This window comes from Ahaetulla prasina, chromosome 1, assembly GCF_028640845.1.
Source record: "Ahaetulla prasina isolate Xishuangbanna chromosome 1, ASM2864084v1, whole genome shotgun sequence".
Lineage (NCBI taxonomy): Eukaryota > Metazoa > Chordata > Lepidosauria > Squamata > Colubridae > Ahaetulla > Ahaetulla prasina.
This window is the reverse complement of record NC_080539.1, coordinates 72286841-72305402: the sequence shown is the minus strand read 5'-3', so window position 1 is coordinate 72305402 and position 18562 is coordinate 72286841. Positions and strand designations below refer to the sequence as shown.

At 40.6% G+C, this 18562-nt stretch overlaps 2 protein-coding genes across 7 annotated transcripts in view; both read left to right on the top strand.

The window, feature by feature from the left end:
* Nucleotides 1-14133, top strand: part of LOC131201901 (uncharacterized) — an 83737-nt gene extending 69604 nt beyond the window's left edge. For 5 of the 6 annotated variants that reach the window (XM_058190646.1, XM_058190563.1, XM_058190483.1 and 2 more), the window contains 5 exons: nt 797-882; nt 1386-1452; nt 2407-2552; nt 4548-4703; nt 6962-14133. In XM_058190646.1, the coding sequence (XP_058046629.1) occupies nt 797-882; nt 1386-1452; nt 2407-2552; nt 4548-4703; nt 6962-7191 (685 nt within the window). In that variant the 3' untranslated portion in view covers nt 7192-14133. The other variant, XM_058190731.1, reaches the window with a different exon arrangement.
* A 2010-nt stretch (nt 14134-16143) lies between these two features.
* Nucleotides 16144-18562, top strand: part of SLC29A1 (solute carrier family 29 member 1 (Augustine blood group)) — a 93952-nt gene continuing 91533 nt past the window's right edge. The window contains exon 1 of the mRNA XM_058191677.1: nt 16144-16282. The gene's annotated coding sequence lies outside the window, so the exon portion shown is untranslated. The remainder of the gene's footprint in view (nt 16283-18562) is intronic.

The following is an 18562-nucleotide window of genomic DNA, read 5'->3' as shown; positions in this document are numbered from 1 at the left end:
TCCCACCAGGCCCAAGGTTGACTCAGCCTTCCATCCTTTATAAGGTAGGTAAAATGAGGATCCAGATTGTTGGGGGCAATAAGTTGACTTTGTATAAATATACAAATAGGATGAAGACTATTGCTAACATAGTGTAAACTGCCCTGAGTCTTCGGAGAAGGGTGGGGTATAAATGCAAATTAAAAAAAGAGAGAGAGAGAACAGAATCAACTTCTTTTCCGAATTCCAGCACTAATTGGTTCCTCTTCGCATACAACTTTCAGTCATCCCCATCTCTTAACTCTTAACTTAAACTGGGGATGTTTAAGATATTTAAGATAGATAAGTTATTTCTACCTGTTATTTATGTCTTAATTCCCACTGAAATGCATCACTGGAATGTGGCCAGCTATCATCTAATAGTTCTATTGAAAGGTGTTTTAGGATTAGGAAGTCCTGGAAAGTATTCTATGGAGTTGACTATGACGGTTTCCAAAATAATACAGTATTCTTTATAACACAATATGTAGAGGGCAGAGGGAATGGCCTTGACAGACAGGAGGAATAGACACTACCAAGACAACAGTCAGATAAAAGAGGATTGAGTCCAGGGCAGAAAAGTATCCTAAGTAAGCATCTCAGACAAAACCCTCGCTAGATCTTATGAAAGGACAGAGGAGAAAGCATATTCCGAATTGTAAGATTTTGTTACTACAGCTTTATAATAAGTAGTACTGATTTATTTAACAATGAATTATTAATCTGGGCTACCTTGAAGTCTGATTCCCATAATACTTTTTCTTTCACACATGTCTAGGTTGAATGATGGCTCCAAATATCTTCTCAGAGCTCCAACTGAACCACTTATGAAAGAATGGGTTACCAAATTACAGCAAAACTCAGGTAAGACTGAAATATAGCACACAGTATAATGGTTAGGTCTAAACAGGAAAAGTTTGGTCATTTGACAGCAACTTTTATCTTCCCCTAGCATGTATCTCACTGAACCTGTGTCAAACTTGAGTTCATCTTAATATTTTAGGGAAGATTGACTAAACTGTTGGGATTTATTTGTGGGAAACAAGCTAAAACAAAATGATCTCAGTATCAGTTCCTTGTGTGTAACATTATAACAGTGGCTTGGGCAACTGTGCACATTTCATATTTCAGCTGAACGATACAAGTAAAGAGAAATGATACTGCTTTGAAATTCATGTTATCATTCTCTGTTCCTCAAAGAGCCTACAGCACTCTGTTCTTTCTTGCTTTTCTTTTCTTTTCTCTAAAGTGTATGAAGTAGAGTTTTGTCATAGGTTTGCTTGGCTGTGAGACCACTTCTTAAAAAACTTGAATGGTTTTTATTTTAAATTGTGATGTCTGAAATGACTGCTTTGATATTTTCCAAGGTTTTCCTAAAGTGGATTTCTTCCCATCGTCTTCCCAGCCTGCTCAAGGAATGACCTCTGCGGTGAGGTAAGAGGTTCAAGCAACTCGGCTACAATACAGATTTGCAGAGGAGAATGCAGAAAGTTTTTGAGAATTCACAAACTGATATTCCTATTAATATTTTTGTGCTTTTTAAAAATGCGACGCCCAGGGGAAGGGCCTTCTCTGTGGGGGCTCCCACCCTCTGGAACGAACTCCCTCCAGGACTCCGTCAACTTCCGGACCTCCGAACCTTCCGTCGCCAGCTCAAGACGCATTTATTCATCTGTGCAGGACTGGCTTAGATTTTAAATTCGTAGATTTTAAATTTATAGGGGTTTTAAATTTGGTTTTAAGATTTATATTTATATTTTTAATATTTGGCATTAGAATAAGTTTTTTAATAGTTATTTTAATTGTATATACATGTTTTATGTGCCTGTGAACCGCCCTGAGTCCTTCGGGAGATAGGGCGGTATATAAATTTGAATAAATAAATAAATAAATAATAAAATAATAAAATGCAATATTGTATTACGATACTGAGAATATCCAGACTCTGGGATCTCTAAATGTAAAGTTATGGCCATGCTAGCTGGACTGATGGAGATTGCTGTCTATCACATCTGGAGAGACTAGATTAACAGCAGTTTAATATTTGGAAATGCATCTTGTTCAAGTTGAGTTAAGATTATTACTATAGTTTCCTTGCTTTTTCTTCCTGTGTGATTCTCTAGCCTCTACATTAGCAGAGGCATCCCTGATGCCCATTTCTTATAAACATGCAGTGTGCTGGTTTATTTTCAGCCACATAGAAACTGTCAGTGAAATGAAATTAACTGAGATATCCTAAAGTGGTACCTATGAATACATCAGCTCTATTTGCTTTATGTAAAAGACAATTTACAACTAAACACTGCCTGAAATATGCAGCACAGCACTGTGCAAATTTGGATTTGAATCCCCTTTCCTATTTCCACCCCCTCCTTTTTTTTTTTTTAGTGCAATTCCTGGCCAAGGAGTTCCCCACTTCCAGAACTTTCAGAAAAAGCTTCCAACCAAGAGTCAAGAAATCAGATTTCTGCCCAAGTCAAGTGTAAAGCTGCAGTTGCCATATAGTACTCGTAGTGAACCACTGGATACAATGGGTAAGTGTATGGAGCTGACTGCAGATCTTCAAGAGTATTTTCCTGACTTGACCTCAGTAGCTTATTATTGTAGTATCAGCAGATAGAGAACCTGGGCTTCTCTAGACCCAGAACTAAACAAGGTTGGGTCTAGTAAATAATTGGATGGGAGAATACAAGTGCAGGCCTGATTGGAAATCCCCCAAAATATGACTAAAGGAAATAGTGCTGAATTATTTCTGTATTGCTGCCAGAAATCTATACAATTACCGTAAGTCTATCTTGATCTGAAAGATGCTACCTTTGCCTTTAGTATAGTAATACAGCTATACTACCCAGGAATATAAATAATATGCAGTAAAATGTTCCTGTCTTCTAAATTGAAGCACCATAGGAGAGCATCCTTCAAAAATTACTGCTTGTAGAGGACAGGTAAGAACTAATGACATAGAATCCATTCAAGCATCATCTTAATTTATTTTGGAATTTTGAAGTCTTGGAGAAACTGACCAAGGCAGTGGAAATGGCCATTTCTACACAACTCTTTGCTGGACTGAACTAAATTGTAAAAGGAATCTATTGAGACAACAGTTTTTCCTCCAAGGAAGAGATATCTATGGGATATGAACAAACCTCTAAATGTGATTGCTGACAGTTGGAGAAACAGAGCTTCTGTCTGCAATAGCAATAGCACTTAGACTTATATACCACTTCACAGTGCTTTGCAGTCCTCTGTAAAAGGTTTAAAAGAATCAGCATATTGCCCCAACAATCTGGATCCTCATTTTACCAACCTCAGAAAGATGGAAGGCTGAGTCAACCTTGAGCTGGTGAGAATTGAACTGCCGATCTGTTGGCAGTCGGCTGTCAGCAGAATTAGCCTGCAGTACTGCATTCTAACCACTGTGCCACCACGGCTCTTCTGCAAAAGAACCAAAGTATTGTACTATGTACCACATGCGTCCACAATAGAACAATAGAACAATAGAAAACCATGGTTCTTTTCCTTCTGTTTTTGAAATTACTACCAATCACTACCAATTCTACCATCCCTACCTGATCCTAGATTGTGTATTCTGTTGGTTTACTTAACATACTAAGTCAGCCTTTTAGGAACTAGGGACCGGTTTCATGGAGAGAGGTTTTTCCGTGGACCAGAGGGGAATGGGTGGTTTTGTGTGCTGCCTGCATCCAGTGGATGGAGCTTTGCGCAGCCTGGTTTCTGGCATGCCACAGACTGGTGCCAGTCCACAGACTGGAGGTTGGGGTCCTCTGTACTAAGTCATAATGTGGATCATTTTGATTTGGTTTTATATGTTGTGTGAATCTAGCTAATCATATTTAACCAAAGCATGGCTTATCACAGTGTTTCCCTCTTATACACACTCAAACCACCGCCCACGTGCATGTTCTAAGCTTATTTTGTGGTCTCCATCACAGCAAAGGTTGAGTCGCCATGGGCGAATAGGCAACAATATAAATTCAATAAATAAGTAAATAAGTAAGTTAGTAAGAAAGAAAATAAATAAATTAAAGGTTACATAATCTTTGTTAAAGCTAATATGCTGATATTGGTCCCATAAGCAAGTCATCTGATCCGACCATGGCAGGGCTTTAAAGCAGTGGTGAAATTCAATTTTTTTTACTACTGGTTCTGTAGGCGTGGCTTGGAGAGCGTGGCAGGGGAAGGATACTGCAAAATCTCCATTCCCACCCCACTCCAGGGGAAGGATACTGCAAAATCCCCATTCCCACCCCACTCCAGGGGAAGGATACTGCAAAATCCCCATTCCCACCCCACTCCAGGGGAAGGATATTGCAAAATCCCCATTCCCACCCCACTCTGGGGCCAGCCAGAGGTGACATTTGCCGGTTCTCTGAACTACTCAAAATTTCCGCTACCGGTTCTGAATTCAGAACCTGTTGGATTTCACCCCTGCTTTAAAGGCTACAATTAGCACTCTGAGATGCACGATTGAAATATTTAGCCTTAACGCAGCTTGTCTCTCCTTCTAGGAAATGGCCTCAGAACTGCACCTATTTATACCACAGAACAGAATCTAAAGCAGTGTTCCCCTTTGGAGTCAGCAAGGTCACAAGAGCCTCAGTTCTTTCAAGAAGATGACTGTGGATTGGTGACAAGCAAAAGGCGATCATATTCATTCACTTCAGGTATGACGTGCATATCTATAAATTATTTAAAAAACCAGAATTATTAGGTGTAATTATTGATTTGGTCTTGTACAGCACCCAGAACTTTCTAGAATGTCTGTAGGTATTGTCAAAGAAATAAATAAGTGTCATTAAGATTATTAATTTTCCCCCTGGCTTTCTAACTGTTTGTACAGCTAATAAGCTGTTAAATCCATCTCCTTATGTTCAAATACAATTCAGAGCTCTGCCTTTAAAATGTGTCTACAGTGACTAACATGACATCATATGCTATTTTCAGACTATATCATTTCAGTTAGAAGTCAAGGTTATTTTCAAGTAACAAGTTTATTGCTTAAAATCTCCACTAGGTGCCAGGAGCACACTTTGGGAGTAAGATCCATTTGTTTGATTTTTGAAATGTACTTCTCACTTCAATGTGCTTTAAATAGGGTGGAGCAGACTTTGATTATACAGGTGGAATACTAGATTTACACATTCCATTTACTGGGGCCTAGCATGGAAAACACATCTTTAAAATTAAATGATTCTGCCCCAACAATTGGTTGTAAGCAGAGAACCCAAAGTAAATGGTATTTTCTTTTTTTAAGTCAGAAAAAGAAATACATTAAAAATATTCTTGATAAAATTGCAGATCTCTATATCCCAGTAAATCCAGATCTATCTTAACTTTGTTAAGATGGATATAAATGTCATTTCAGAATGACAATGTGCTCAATCATTCAATTTTCAAGATATGTATTTGTCTCTGATAAGTGGAACTGTGACTATTCCTGAATGGCAAATGCATGCTTATACCTTGACAAATGTCTTCCAGAAGCAACTGTCAGAGGCAACTTTGAAAAAGTTATTTTTGAAAACTGATCAACGGTAATGGAAGAGCAAAATGCTCATCAACAAGTAATTGTCTTAAGTGTGAAGGAGGTGTCAGTAGGCCCAGATGCACTCTGAAGTTTCTCAGAGGCCAGATAGTCAGTAGAAAAGGCTCTTGTTTTCTCCTTATGATCCCAGCCAGCTGCTTCTCCCTCTTTAAGCTTCCTCACTCCATCCTTAACAGAACCCCGTCCTTGCTGTAATGAGAGGAAGAGTTGCTGGCTCTTCACTCTGCTCTTTGGGCATTTGCTCTGAGCCAACATTTTACTATATTGCCACCTCCCTCAGTGTCATCCTGCTGGGGCAGCCAAGACAATTTTCTTCCAACTTGGCTTCAGAGCAGCTGGAATCTACACAACTTTCATTTTGTCGTCACAGAACTCCACAAGGTTTGAGGACAGGCTATTGGGGACACTTCTCATTCACTCAGTGAAGTCTTGGCTGGTTTACTTCCTGCCACCTGGACAAGCATTATCACAGGGGTCTCCAACCTTAGAAACTTTAGGACTTGTGGACTTCAACTCCCAGAATTCCACAGGCAGCAAAGCTGCCTGTGGAATTCTGGGAGTTGAAGTCCACATGTCTTAAAGTTGCCAAGGTTGGAGACCCCTGCATTATCGAGTAGATTTCACAGGCAACCTTATCAGCCAAGCCAATCTTTCTAATCAGTTTCACTACCTCTGAAAATAAAACTACCCAGCTTGATTTTCTCTGATTATATCAGTGGTTCACACCCAAGCCTTGCTTCATCCTGCCTCCCAGCCTCTGTGATCAAGCAAGCCACTACATGTTCTCTACACACACATGCCAGCCCTGTACCCAACCTGTTGGAAAAGATGCTTGACTTTAAAGGATGGAACAGTGAAAGGTGATTTTTTTTCCCCCTGAATCTCTTCTCAGTAAGTTTGGAGGGAGCTCTGATGGTTCCAACCGCCACTTCATCTACCAAAGTTAGTCAAGGAGGGATCACATGTCCAAAATGCTTTAGAAAGGAAGTTGAAACAGTGCCACATGCAAGTGTCCTGTGCTTTGTAAAGGAGCAAGTACAGTAGTTATAATTTTCATAAGTTTCCCGATTGCTTATTTGTAGCCTATGACTATCATTAAATGTTGTATCATTAAGTGTTAAATTTGTACCCTATGACTATCACTAAGCGTTGTACCTTGATGGAGGTATCTTTTCTGTACACTGAGAGTATATGCACCAAGACAAATTCCTTGTGTGTCCGATCACACTTGGCCAATAAAAAATTCTATTCTGTTCTATTCTGTTCTGTTCATAATCCGTGGCCTGGAGATGAGGCACAGGGACTAAAATTGGAGTTACCAGGTGATTCCATTGATATTATAAAAAATAAAGACACACACCCCTCTCTCTCTTTCAGCTACATATCAGAAGATCACCCCTTTATCGAAGTCTAAAGAACCCAACAACTACTCCGTTACTGTGTACATTGGCGAGCAGGCTCCAGCCACACCTCCTCGGCCCCGCTGCCACTCCTTCATAGCCACTCCGGTTGGAGCCCGAGAAATGGTAGGTGAGCAAAACCAAGGGGCTTCACCTAGCCAGAAGAACAAATCCGTCTTCAGGAAATTCTTTGGGAAGAAAGATTGAATTTTCAAGAAGTGGGGGCTGTGGTACTGAATGCTGGCAGTAAACTGTCCTTTGCTGGATGAGGTTGAGGATCCTGACTGGTCCAAGCGGTTCTGCATCAGCTCTTGTCATTAGCTCTCTCCCAAGAGGGCAGAAATTGAAGAAGAGGGGATAGGCTTTGCTCAGTGAAATATTCAGCTCTCTATTCACTCCAAAAGAAATCAGCTGATGGAGTGAAAGGACAGGCAGAGAAGCAACAAGTACCTTCATTCGTTTTGCGGCAGAATGCTATGTAATTTCAATTATTATGAAGTCTTTCTCTGACACAGATACAATCAGGTAGTACATTCCGAGACATACATGTTATTAATACTATATTTGTATTCAGCCTGGGGATGGAGGAAGAAAGTATGTTCCTTCAAGTCCTTCCTAACAAATCTGTGCATAATTCATGATGGGATCAAAAAGCAAAGCAGTTCTTAGATCCAATTATCCAAGCCATGGGAATTTATCCAGCTGAAGGCTGCCCAGCTTTTTCACCTGACTGCTACTTTTGTGCCTTTAACCAGTCTGTAGACATTAGCCAGTAATCATTATGTGCTTCATGCAGAGAGAAGATTCATCTTTTCTTTTCTGTTTTTATTGTTCTTCTTTATAAATTAAGCTGCTGTAAACACAGACACTCCAAAATAGGTCACAGCAGGATTTTTTCTGGTCAGTTGGCAACATTGAATAAGGCCCAAACAATACAATGGAAACCTGATCTTTTATAGGAAAAAACAAAACAAAACCAAAGCACTTACAACACCAATTTAGAATCAGTATATATGTGAACTACAGTTGTTTTGAGACTGGTGAAAACCCCTGCAAGACCTTTTTTTTCCAGATATTGAAGAGAGCCATTTGCCTTTTATTGTTCAATGTGGGGTATGATACCGAGAAGTTCCTTGTCACTTAGTTTTCCTTCCTTCAGCAACATTTAAGGCTGGTTTAATAGCCAAATTGCATCTCCTGGAGAAATATTAACACCACATTAAAACACCAGTTAGTCTGTGTGCTTTCATTCAAAATGCATTGGAGTTAATTGAGTTATGCTTTAACAGCCAGGCTGCTACTGCACTTAAGATACCCAAACACCTGCTGCACGCCATTTAAAAGAATGAAAACGTTGGTATTGGCCTTCCAAATAAAACAGGAAAGTTATGGACAGATTCCCAGGTGTCCTTTGTAATCCATCTGGAGAGCAAAATGGCACTCTGTCCAAAAACTTGAAATACAGCTCTGGCTAAAATTCAAGAGCAGGTAAAAAGCTCCGCATCTACTGGTTCCAAAATGTAAATTTGCTCAGATAACTGCAGAGATTTTCATTTGAAAATGGGAGCTCAGTGAGCACTTAACCTTTTTTTCCCACACCTACTGATTCTTCTAAGGAAATGCCTTCCAGTGAGGTTTTTTTTTTTTTTTCAGGTGGAGAAGCCTGGCTGGAAAAAAAACTTTAAAATAACAGCAAATGTAACATATATCATATCATCCTCTTGCTGTAGGGAGGAGGAAAATAATGAGCAAGAAGGTGTCATATTTGTGGGGCTACTCTAAAATAACTGGGTCTTAAATGCAGAAAGGTCTAGTTAGCCCTCTGATAACTTCATATCCATATTTGGATGACAGGATTGTGTTAACTGAGCCCCAAAGTGCCTCAGCTATTTCAGGCTAAAACTAATACCTCTGAGTTAATTTCTGGAATTAGCTGGCTTGGTTAAGTGTGCATAACAGACTGTTAAAGCACATCCTGCAAATTGGACCAATGGGTCTGCAAATCCAGACAACTGGGTTTTTACAGGAAACCATGGGTATGATTTTCCCCATACACACGTTTGAAAGGTTTATCAGGTAAAAGGTGACTGCAAACCTGAAACAGCTGATTTCACATTCTGGTTCCAGATAATCGGAAATTCAAGCCACTCTGATGTTGCATGGTGTGGTTTAAACCTTAAGTAAACATGGGACATACACAGGGCAGGAATAAGATGACAGGAAGCCCAACTTCATTGGGAATACAGGCTGGGTCAACTTGAATTATGTTTAACACGTAACTCTGTCGCTTCTAGCTCTCAAGAAAAGGAAAACAGTATTGTTGCTACATTTTGTAATCTATTTCTGTGGGTGGGAAAAAAACGCTGTTTCATGGAGAAAAATCTGCTTATTACATCCCAAATGTGTGTATCTGCCTCCCCAAGACTGCACTTCAAAAAATGGGGACCTGAATTGGGAATTATAAATTGCATTTCTTTAACTCTCACTTTTCTGTTGCACAATTCATTAACACTATCTTTTATTTGTATCCTCTGTTTTGGCACAACCAAACACATTATATTTTCAAATGAAAATGGTAAATACCAGACACCAAGAAAAATGGCTCCACATAACCATACAGTTAAGGTAGTCCTTGACTTACAACAGTTCATTTAGTAATTGTTCAAAGTTGCCACAGCACTGAAAAAAATGATTTATGACCGTTTTTCAACTTAAGACCAGGGGTCTCCAACCTTGGCAACTTTAAGACTTGTGGACTTCAATTCCCAGTTCTGGGAATTGAAGTCCACAACTTCTGGGAGTTGAAGTCCACAAGTTTTAAAGTTGCCAAGGTTGGAGACCCTGCTTAAGACCATTGCAGAATCTCCATGGTCACGTGAACAAAATTTGGATGCTTGGCAACTGGTTCATATTTACGACGGTTGCATTGCCCCTGGGGTCATGTGATCGCCTTTTGCAACCTTCTGTCAAACAAGTCAATGAGGAAGCTGAATTCACTTAATGGCCATGTTTCCTAGCTTAACAACTACCATGATTCATCTAACAAATGTGGTGATAAAGGTGGTAAAATGGGGCAAAGGTTGCTTAACAAAGTCTCACTTAGCAACAGAAAATTTGGGCATCATTGTGGTCATAAATCGAGGACTACCTGTATTTCAATTGTGAAACTCTGGTTCAATCAAAAAGCTAAAACAGCCCAGCTTGTTTGTTAACAGGAATTAATAAACAAGAAATTGCAACCCCAAATAGATCTCTGTTTCACAAGGACAGTTAATTGTGCTTGGTTATCCACAACCTGCTCAGTTGTTAAGCCACACTTTTCACCTGTGGATTATTTCGCCACTAACCAAAATAAACACTATCATAATCACTTCTGGACAAGGTATTTGTGTTCATGCACTCATTGCACTTTTGTCTTTTTAGTGAAAAGCTTAAAAAAGAGTAAACATCCCTATTGTTGGAATAAAGAACAGTCATAAAGAAGATTTTGTATCCTAAGAATTCTGAGGCCTCCTTCTTTCACACTTCACACAAAACAACTATCCCAGAATTACAATAGAACTGATGTAACTGAGCTCAGAATTTGCCACAGCTACACACACACACATACACGCACGCATACATGCATGATACATACATACTGGGGGTGGAATTCAGCCGATTCTATCCGGCTTGGGCAAACCGGTAGCGGCGGCTGCGGGAGGCTCCGCCCACGCACGCGGATGTCATGACGTCTTAAGCCTCTGTGCATGCGCAGAAGACTTTGCGCATGCGTAGACGACAGCATGTGCGAGTAAGGCGCATGCACGTAGGGTGCACACACATTTGCGAATCAGTAGGGAAGGTAAGTGAATTTCACCCGATACATACATACATAGTACACTACATACCCAACTGGGTCACACCATGTACTAAATGGTTAGGTTATGACTCTGTTGGGTGAACTCAACCGTTGTGATTTCTTTACTAAACTTATGGCTAAACCAACTGATGAATTAATGCTGCCAATCAGTCCATTTGTTTTAGAACTGTAAAACAAGCATGTCAAGCAAAATAAATTGCTAAGATTGATGAATTAAGGCCGACAGAACAATGTGTGAAGATTAAATATGAAAGGCTCAGATCAACGAGCCTTGAGCAAGCATGCTGCCTTCGTTTACATATGCTGGCAGTGACATCTTGTTCAGCTGCTCTCCCAAGATGAAAAGGCTGTGAAATGGTGTCAGAAGGAAACTGCATAGATGCTAAAATTGGCCCTGGAAATAAGATTCCTGGAGAACTGAATGCAGCTCAGTCTGGAAGGCTGGCATCTGAGCAGGTAAGGGATTTTAATTTGGCCTTTTTGCCAAAAGGTTATTTGAATTCTTCCTAGTATTAAATAAAGTAAAAAAAACCTGCTCAGTCAGTAAATTCCTGTCTACAAGCTGCTCTTTTGCCTGTAAAGAGGCAATACAGAAGTGTTACAGGTTCTTCTATGTACAAAAACCATGATAATAGTGTTATGGCTGGGGAAAAAATCATTCTGGTGCAGTCTGGATTTTTGCTATATATATATATATCATTGCCATCTGCTTCCATATGCAAATGATGCTATAGATTCTAGCATTTCCACATATGCAACCATATGCAGTCTGTACCTTATTCAAATTAGTACAAATGTTCTGCAGCAACCCAAAACACCAAAAAATGAAACATTGCCTAGCAATATTTGCCTTCATGTTCCATGAAGACCCATGTAATTTTATCAGAAAGTACCTGACCTCTCAATCCATTAGAACACAACTAACACAAGATATGAAAAGGATAGCACTGCCATACATCAAAAACGTATCAGAAACAGCAGACTATTACAACTCCATCTCATTACCACGGCACACAAGGTTAAAGCCCTTCAAAACCTTAAATCTTAAGGTTAAAATAAACCAAACACCCAATAGTCCAAGAAGAAAAAAGAGTCACCTGCAGCGTAAGGATTGTAACAGTCACTGTGTGGGAAAGACAGGCAGAAAACTAATTAGCACATCCCTGAATATCAGAAGTCAGAAGACACCATGGATATGCCTTAATCTCACAACACAACAGACACAACCACAGTTTCAACTGAGACATTGTGAGCATCCTAGATCAAACTAAATGCGAAAATGCTAGGGAATTCCTGGAAGCTTGGCAAATCAACAATATAAAGATAAACCACATTTATACACCATTCAAAAGAGACAATAAAAAAAACTAAGAAGGAAACAAAAAGACTAGAATACATCCTTTCCAGCAACCAATACCTAGAGAAGCAGGGATTAACACCAGACAAACAAGCAGAAAACAATACCATAATCAAGGTACTACCAAGGGGGGAAAAAATCACACCACCACCAATACTGGCAGAGCAAGCTACTGAATATAAAGAGAGCAAACCCCACACTCATTAGCACTGATGATGTTACCTATTTGGGTAACAAAATGTCTGTAAATAAATGACCAAGCTCAGAGAGCACCAAGGACTCCACAGTTCAACCCTGAGCTACATATTGTATATTGTCTTCTATTGAGACTGCTTCTAAAACTTCCTTCCTTCCTTCCTTCCTTCCTTTCTTTCTGAAATACCAAGAATCAAACTAGATTCTACCTGCAGATATAAACCCCTCTTTGGATAGCTTTTCATACAAGTATCCCAAACTGGAATAAAAAAAAAACACATGTGCTTGAATGTGTGAACACAGCCGTTGAATTTATTATGGCTTAGGCTTTAGCTTTCAAAAGCTGCTTTGGAGAAGGTAAGTGAAAGCAGACAAAGAGCCGCAATTCTTTTAACTTTTCTTTTGTTCATTATTTCCCTCCTCCAATTCAAGCTTCTGGGGCACAATGAAAAAATTTTCAAATGTAGATTTATGACTTGAGCATTTCAAACAATACAATTCCATTATGCTGTAGCTATAAATGCCAGCATGACAAATTCCACAGGCATTAATTGTTGTCTTTGGAAAAGTGTTGCAGCTACATATTTACATGGAGCATGACTTTGATTCTCAAAATTATTCTGCTGGCTTAACTGGTTCTTCCAGGATTCTAAATTTCAAAAGAAAACACATCTACAGGTAATTCTCGACTTATAACCATTTGTTTAGTGACTGTCTGAAGTTACAAGGCTGAGAAATTGACTTATAATTGATCCTTGTACTTATGACCATTGCAGCTACCCTCTGGTCATGTGATTAAAATTCAGGAACTTGGCAACTGGCATTTATTTATGATGGTGGCAGCATTTTGGGGTAATGTCATCATGCTTTTCGGGGCATTTCCAACATGCTAAGTCAATGGGCAAACTTGGATTTACTTAACAACTGTGATGATACACTTAATGACCGTGACAAAATAATTTGTATAATCAGGCACACTTGTTTAACCACCTCACTTAGCAACAGACATTCTAGTGCCGGTTATGGTTGTAAATTGAGGACTACCTGCAAGCTTCATGTATAAAACCTTTGATTCAGTCCTAGCACCTATAATAAAACTATGACTGCTAGCAAGGAAGAAACAAAACTTCTGATTCCAAGAAACTACAGCCAGGCACAAAAACTGCAGGATTCATCATTTTTGTGGAAGATTATTGATTGCTCCTTTTTTGCCTTTCTTTTGGTCTTCAGTACAAAGTTCATGTGAGTTATTATAGCTTTAGTAATCAAAAGTGCCTGCTTAGTCTGGAAAAATATTCTTCATTCAGTTCCTGGTATTCAGTTCCAGACTAACACTGAAAAACTCCCAAATGAAATGTTCAAGCAACTTCAACATTGACAATTCTGATTCAATGAACCAAAAATTTGATTTGGATCCTAAATCATGGTTTGTTATTTTTCTTCAGTTGTATTTTTACCTTGTGCTGCCTAAAAATACTATATGCTATGTAGTACTTTAAATAAGACCCACTTAGAAAAAAAAATTAGGCTCCAACATAAACACCAAGTTTGCTACCATAGTGGTTGATTTTGGAAATAGAGGCACTGCAAGGAGGTTTTCTTCCCCCACAGAGCATGTATATATAGTCATGAAAGAAAATCTGTGAACTCTTAAACTGTCCACAGTTCTATATTAGACTCACTTTGGTATACGGTAGTAGTTAAGGCACCAGGCTAGAACAGAAGAGACTATGAATTCTAATCCTGTCTTGGAGATTAAACCAGCTAAACATTCTTGGGCTCAGTGGCTAAGACGCTGAGCTTGTCAATCAAAAGGTCGGCAGTTCAGCAGTTCAAATCCCTAGTGCTGTGAGCTCCCATTACTTGTCCCAGTTTCTGCCAACCTAGCAGTTTGCAAGCACATAAAAAATGCAAGTAGAAAAATAGGGACCACATTTGGTGGGAAGGTAACAACGTTCCGTGTGCCTTTGCCGTTTAGTCATGCCAGCCACATGACCATGGAGACGTGTTGACTTTTCAGCTTTGAAATGGAGATGAGCACCGCCCCCTAAAGTCGGGACCGACTAGCACATATATGCGAGGGGAACGTTACCTTTAGTGTTAAAAACTCAAGCCCAAAAAATGCTCACTACAGACACAATCAAATAGTACAATATCTTTGCTGTGATATCGGTACACACATTCACAACCATCTATCAATAACCCTATTTAGCAGGAAAAGAGTGAGACAGCCAAAAGACATGGATGTAATCAACTATTGTGTGAAACTGATTGGTAGGCAGAAAATCTTTCAGTGGGCAAAAAAAGGAACAAGAACCAAGCTCTAACCTCCAGAATCAAGTCCCTTTTAATCAGGAAGTGTTATTTGCTGTTCCTAAAAGCTGAGAGGTCAATGATCCTAAGCAAGCTATTTTTACCCAGACAGAAACTAAAAACCTAGAATACAGCAAGAGGGGAAATTGTCCTCTTTGATCAGTTTGCTGCTAGCTTTTTTCTAATTTATTATCTTAGTCTGAGCCAGAAGCTGCCTCTGAACAGTGTTGACAGATCATCTCCAGAATGATCATTCCCTGAACTGGCCCTTCAGGTTTTCCAATGGCGCACCATCGTATTTGAACCTTGCTGCTAGCCATTCTTTTTGCTTTCTCTTTTTCCCAGCATTATAAACTTCAAGAAAACTAAGTCTTAAATGTGTAAAAAAATATGTGAGGCTCATCATTTATATATCACCGGAGAACTCTAGGTTGACTTGTCCAATGATCCACTTGTTTATTTTCTTAGCTATCTATAATATTTATTTATTTATTTAATTTATTTTGTCACAGCAATATAAATGTCATACAAAAAAATTATATGGTATATAAACATATATATGAGTAAATATTAGGAGGTATAAGCATATTTATATATAGGAAGAAGAAAAGAAAAACAATAGGACAGGAACGGTAGGCACGTTTGTGCGCTTATGCACGTCCCTTATGGTGCCCCTTATATTCTCATGACTCTTCTTCAATATCAATATTCAAAAAATATTAATCTGCCTCTTTAAACAACTTTTGCTTTAATAAAGCGTTGCAGGGAAAAACTGAGTTTTGTTTAGGGACAGCTTAGTGTTTCATCTACTTCCTAGCATTTGGCATAAAGAATGTATCCAGCTGTTGCTGAATCCAGAGCACATTTTCATTCCCCTTGGGACCAATTTCCTAAATACTGATTGGACTCGAATACAGAACAAAAGAAACTTATGGAGGGGGAACCCTTTTAAGTTATTGGCTAATTTATTAGAAAGCTCATGGCACAATGTTAATTTTTAAGCTGCCTGTTTGCTTCTGTTATATGACAGATAGCGTCATGCATATTCAGTTCTGGTGCCCAAATGACAAACTATAAAAATCACTCTCTTTTGCCACTCTAAGGATTAATACACTAATTTATGCCAGAATAAATCTTTTTTTTCCCTTTAAGGGCAGCTATAAGCCGCAAATAAGCAATTATTGTGGGCGCTGTAGTCCCAAACACCCGCAGGGTCTGGAAGTTGTTCGCTCCGGGTTTCAAATGGCCAGGAAGCTAAGAAGACGGGGCTGGATGGAAAGGGCGATCTGCACGTGCTCAGGGAACACTCCCGCCCTCGAGTCAGCGTCCTGCTGCCGATTTCTGCCTCTGAAGATGGTTCGGGGAGCGCCCAGCGCCCGCGGTCTCCTGAGAGCACTAGGACCTGGTGATCGCCCTCAGCCTCTACTAATCTCTAGCGGGCAGCCGGGAGTCCTTTTTCTTTCGGGACCTGGAAGAGAGCGGTGAAGGGAAAGCGAGCAGCGAGGATTTGAGCGGAGAAGACGGCGGGGCTCAGCGGTGGACATCCGGGAGTGGAAGACCTGCAGCCACATGTAAGGAAGCGGACAAACCTGCTTCCGTCTTTCTTTCTTCGCGGGGAGGGAAGCGGAGCGCTTCTGGCGCCCTTTTCGAGCCTTTAGATCCTTCCGCCTCCCCCAGATGGGCTCGATTCGGTTCTGATTGCAGGGGCGGCTGGGGTTGGGGGGGAGGCGGCCACGTTTTTGCTGACCGGGAGCGGTTCTCATTTGCCCGTAACGAGGGCCAGTTTCAAAGGCGGAGCTTAGTCCCGGGGCATCGCCTCCCTGCCAGCCTTGGCGCTTGGCCCACGTTCTTCTCTCTGGAAAGTCATCTGCCGCGAGAGCTGCTGCACGTGCTTTGGCACCAGCGCCTGGAGGCGGGAGCGGCTTAGTGAAGGAGCCGCGCTGGCACAGTTGGTTCCTCTGGGTTCCTTGTATTCGGGGAAATTTAGCTGTGGTCTGTTGGTATACAGGTAGTCCTTGATTTGCAACGGTTCGTTTAGTGACCAAAGTTACAACGGTAGGGGGGCAATGACTTACGACCGTTGTTTCACACTTACGACCATTGCTGCCTTCCCCACGGTGACGCGATCAAAATGCAGATGTTTGGCAACGGGTTCATATTTATGACCGCTGCAGTGCCCTGAGGCAGAGGTGAAATCCAAATTTTTTGACTGCTGGTTCTGTGGGCGTGGCTTGATGGGCGTGGCAGGGAAGGATACTTCAAAATCCCCATTCCCTCCCCACTCCTGGGGGAAGGATATTGCAAAATCCCCATTCCCACCCCACTCTGAGGCCAGCCAGAGCTGGTATTTGCTGGTTCTCCGAACTACTCAAAATTTCCGCTACCGGTTCTTCAGAACCTGCTGGATTTCAGCCCTGCCCTGAGGTCCCACGACCACCTTTTCCAACCTTCTGACAACCAAAGTCAATGGGGAAGCCAGATTCACTTAACAACCAGGTTACTAACTGTAACAACAGCAGTGATTCACTTAACAACTGTGGCAAGAAAGGTTGTAAAAGAAGGCAAAATGTCTCACTTAACAATACAAACATTGGGCTCAATTGAGGCCCTAAGTCGAGGACTATCTATATTGGAATTAGAAGCTCTACATAATGTAGAGTGTTTGTTTGATGTAATCTAGGTTTAGCGATTAGCAGATAATGTGAAGGCAGTCTCTCAGTCATCTTAGATTTTCCACTCATTCCTGAAGTGAGAAAGGTATGTCTGTGTGTGTGTGCGCTTCGGACCCTACTACTAGCTTATGGTCAAATCCTAGGTGTGATGTTTTGTTGGGTCTTACAGTTAATGGTAATAATAATAATAATGGTCAGGCTCAGGTGTGAAATGCTCCCGGTTCGCACCGGCTCGCCCGATTAGGTAGCGATGGCAGCTGCTGGTTCGGAGGACTAGTAGCAAAAATCCCTGGCCCCGCCTCCCCTGCCTCTGCTGAGCCGCACCAAACATGCCAAGGCATGTTTCAGCTGAAGAAAAACTTTTAAAAGTAAAAAAAAACAACCTCTGATGATCGCGGGGCTCAGCAGAGATCATCAAAACCCTTTAAAAGTTTTTTTTAAAAAACCCTCTTCAGCCGAAGGGGGAAAAAAACAAGAAAAAACCCCGAGGTTTTAAAAGCGTCCTCTGGCGATCCCAGAGGAGTTTCCTGATCCTCACAGGCTTTTAAACTCACTTTTTAACAGCCCCCACTTACAAGAGCCCTCACCCATGCCCAGCCAATTCCCCCTCCTCACTTACCTATAATTACTGCTCTTTCGGGCTGGCAACGCCATGCTTTCTTCAGCTACTGAAGAAAAAAAAAAGCTTGCTTTGACTTCCTGCTTTGCTGGCTGAGGAACTCTGGGAGTTGAAGTCCAAAATAAAATAAAATAAAATAAAATAATAAAATAAAATATTTGTGCACCTTTCTGAGATTTGGTGTGTTTCTGTAGTATTTCACTCTAACTACACAAACACACAAAATCTCACAAAGCTGTATGTGGCATTGTGTGTGTGTGTGTGTGTGTGTGTGTTGTGTTGTGTGTGTGTAAAGTGTGAAAGTGTGAGGTTCCTGTTTGTTGCAGGGGCCATTTTGGGTGAAGTGCAGCTGCTTTTACATTGTGTGTGAGTCAGTTGTGTTGTATTGTGAGTGTGTAAAGTGTGAAAGTTGATTTTTGGTACCTCTTATCGTTTTGTATACCTTATTTATTATTTTTATTATTTATTGTTGTTGGCCACGCCCACCCAGTCATCTGACCACCAAGCCACACCCACCAATTAAGCCACGCCCACAGAACCGGTAGGGAAAATTTTTAGAT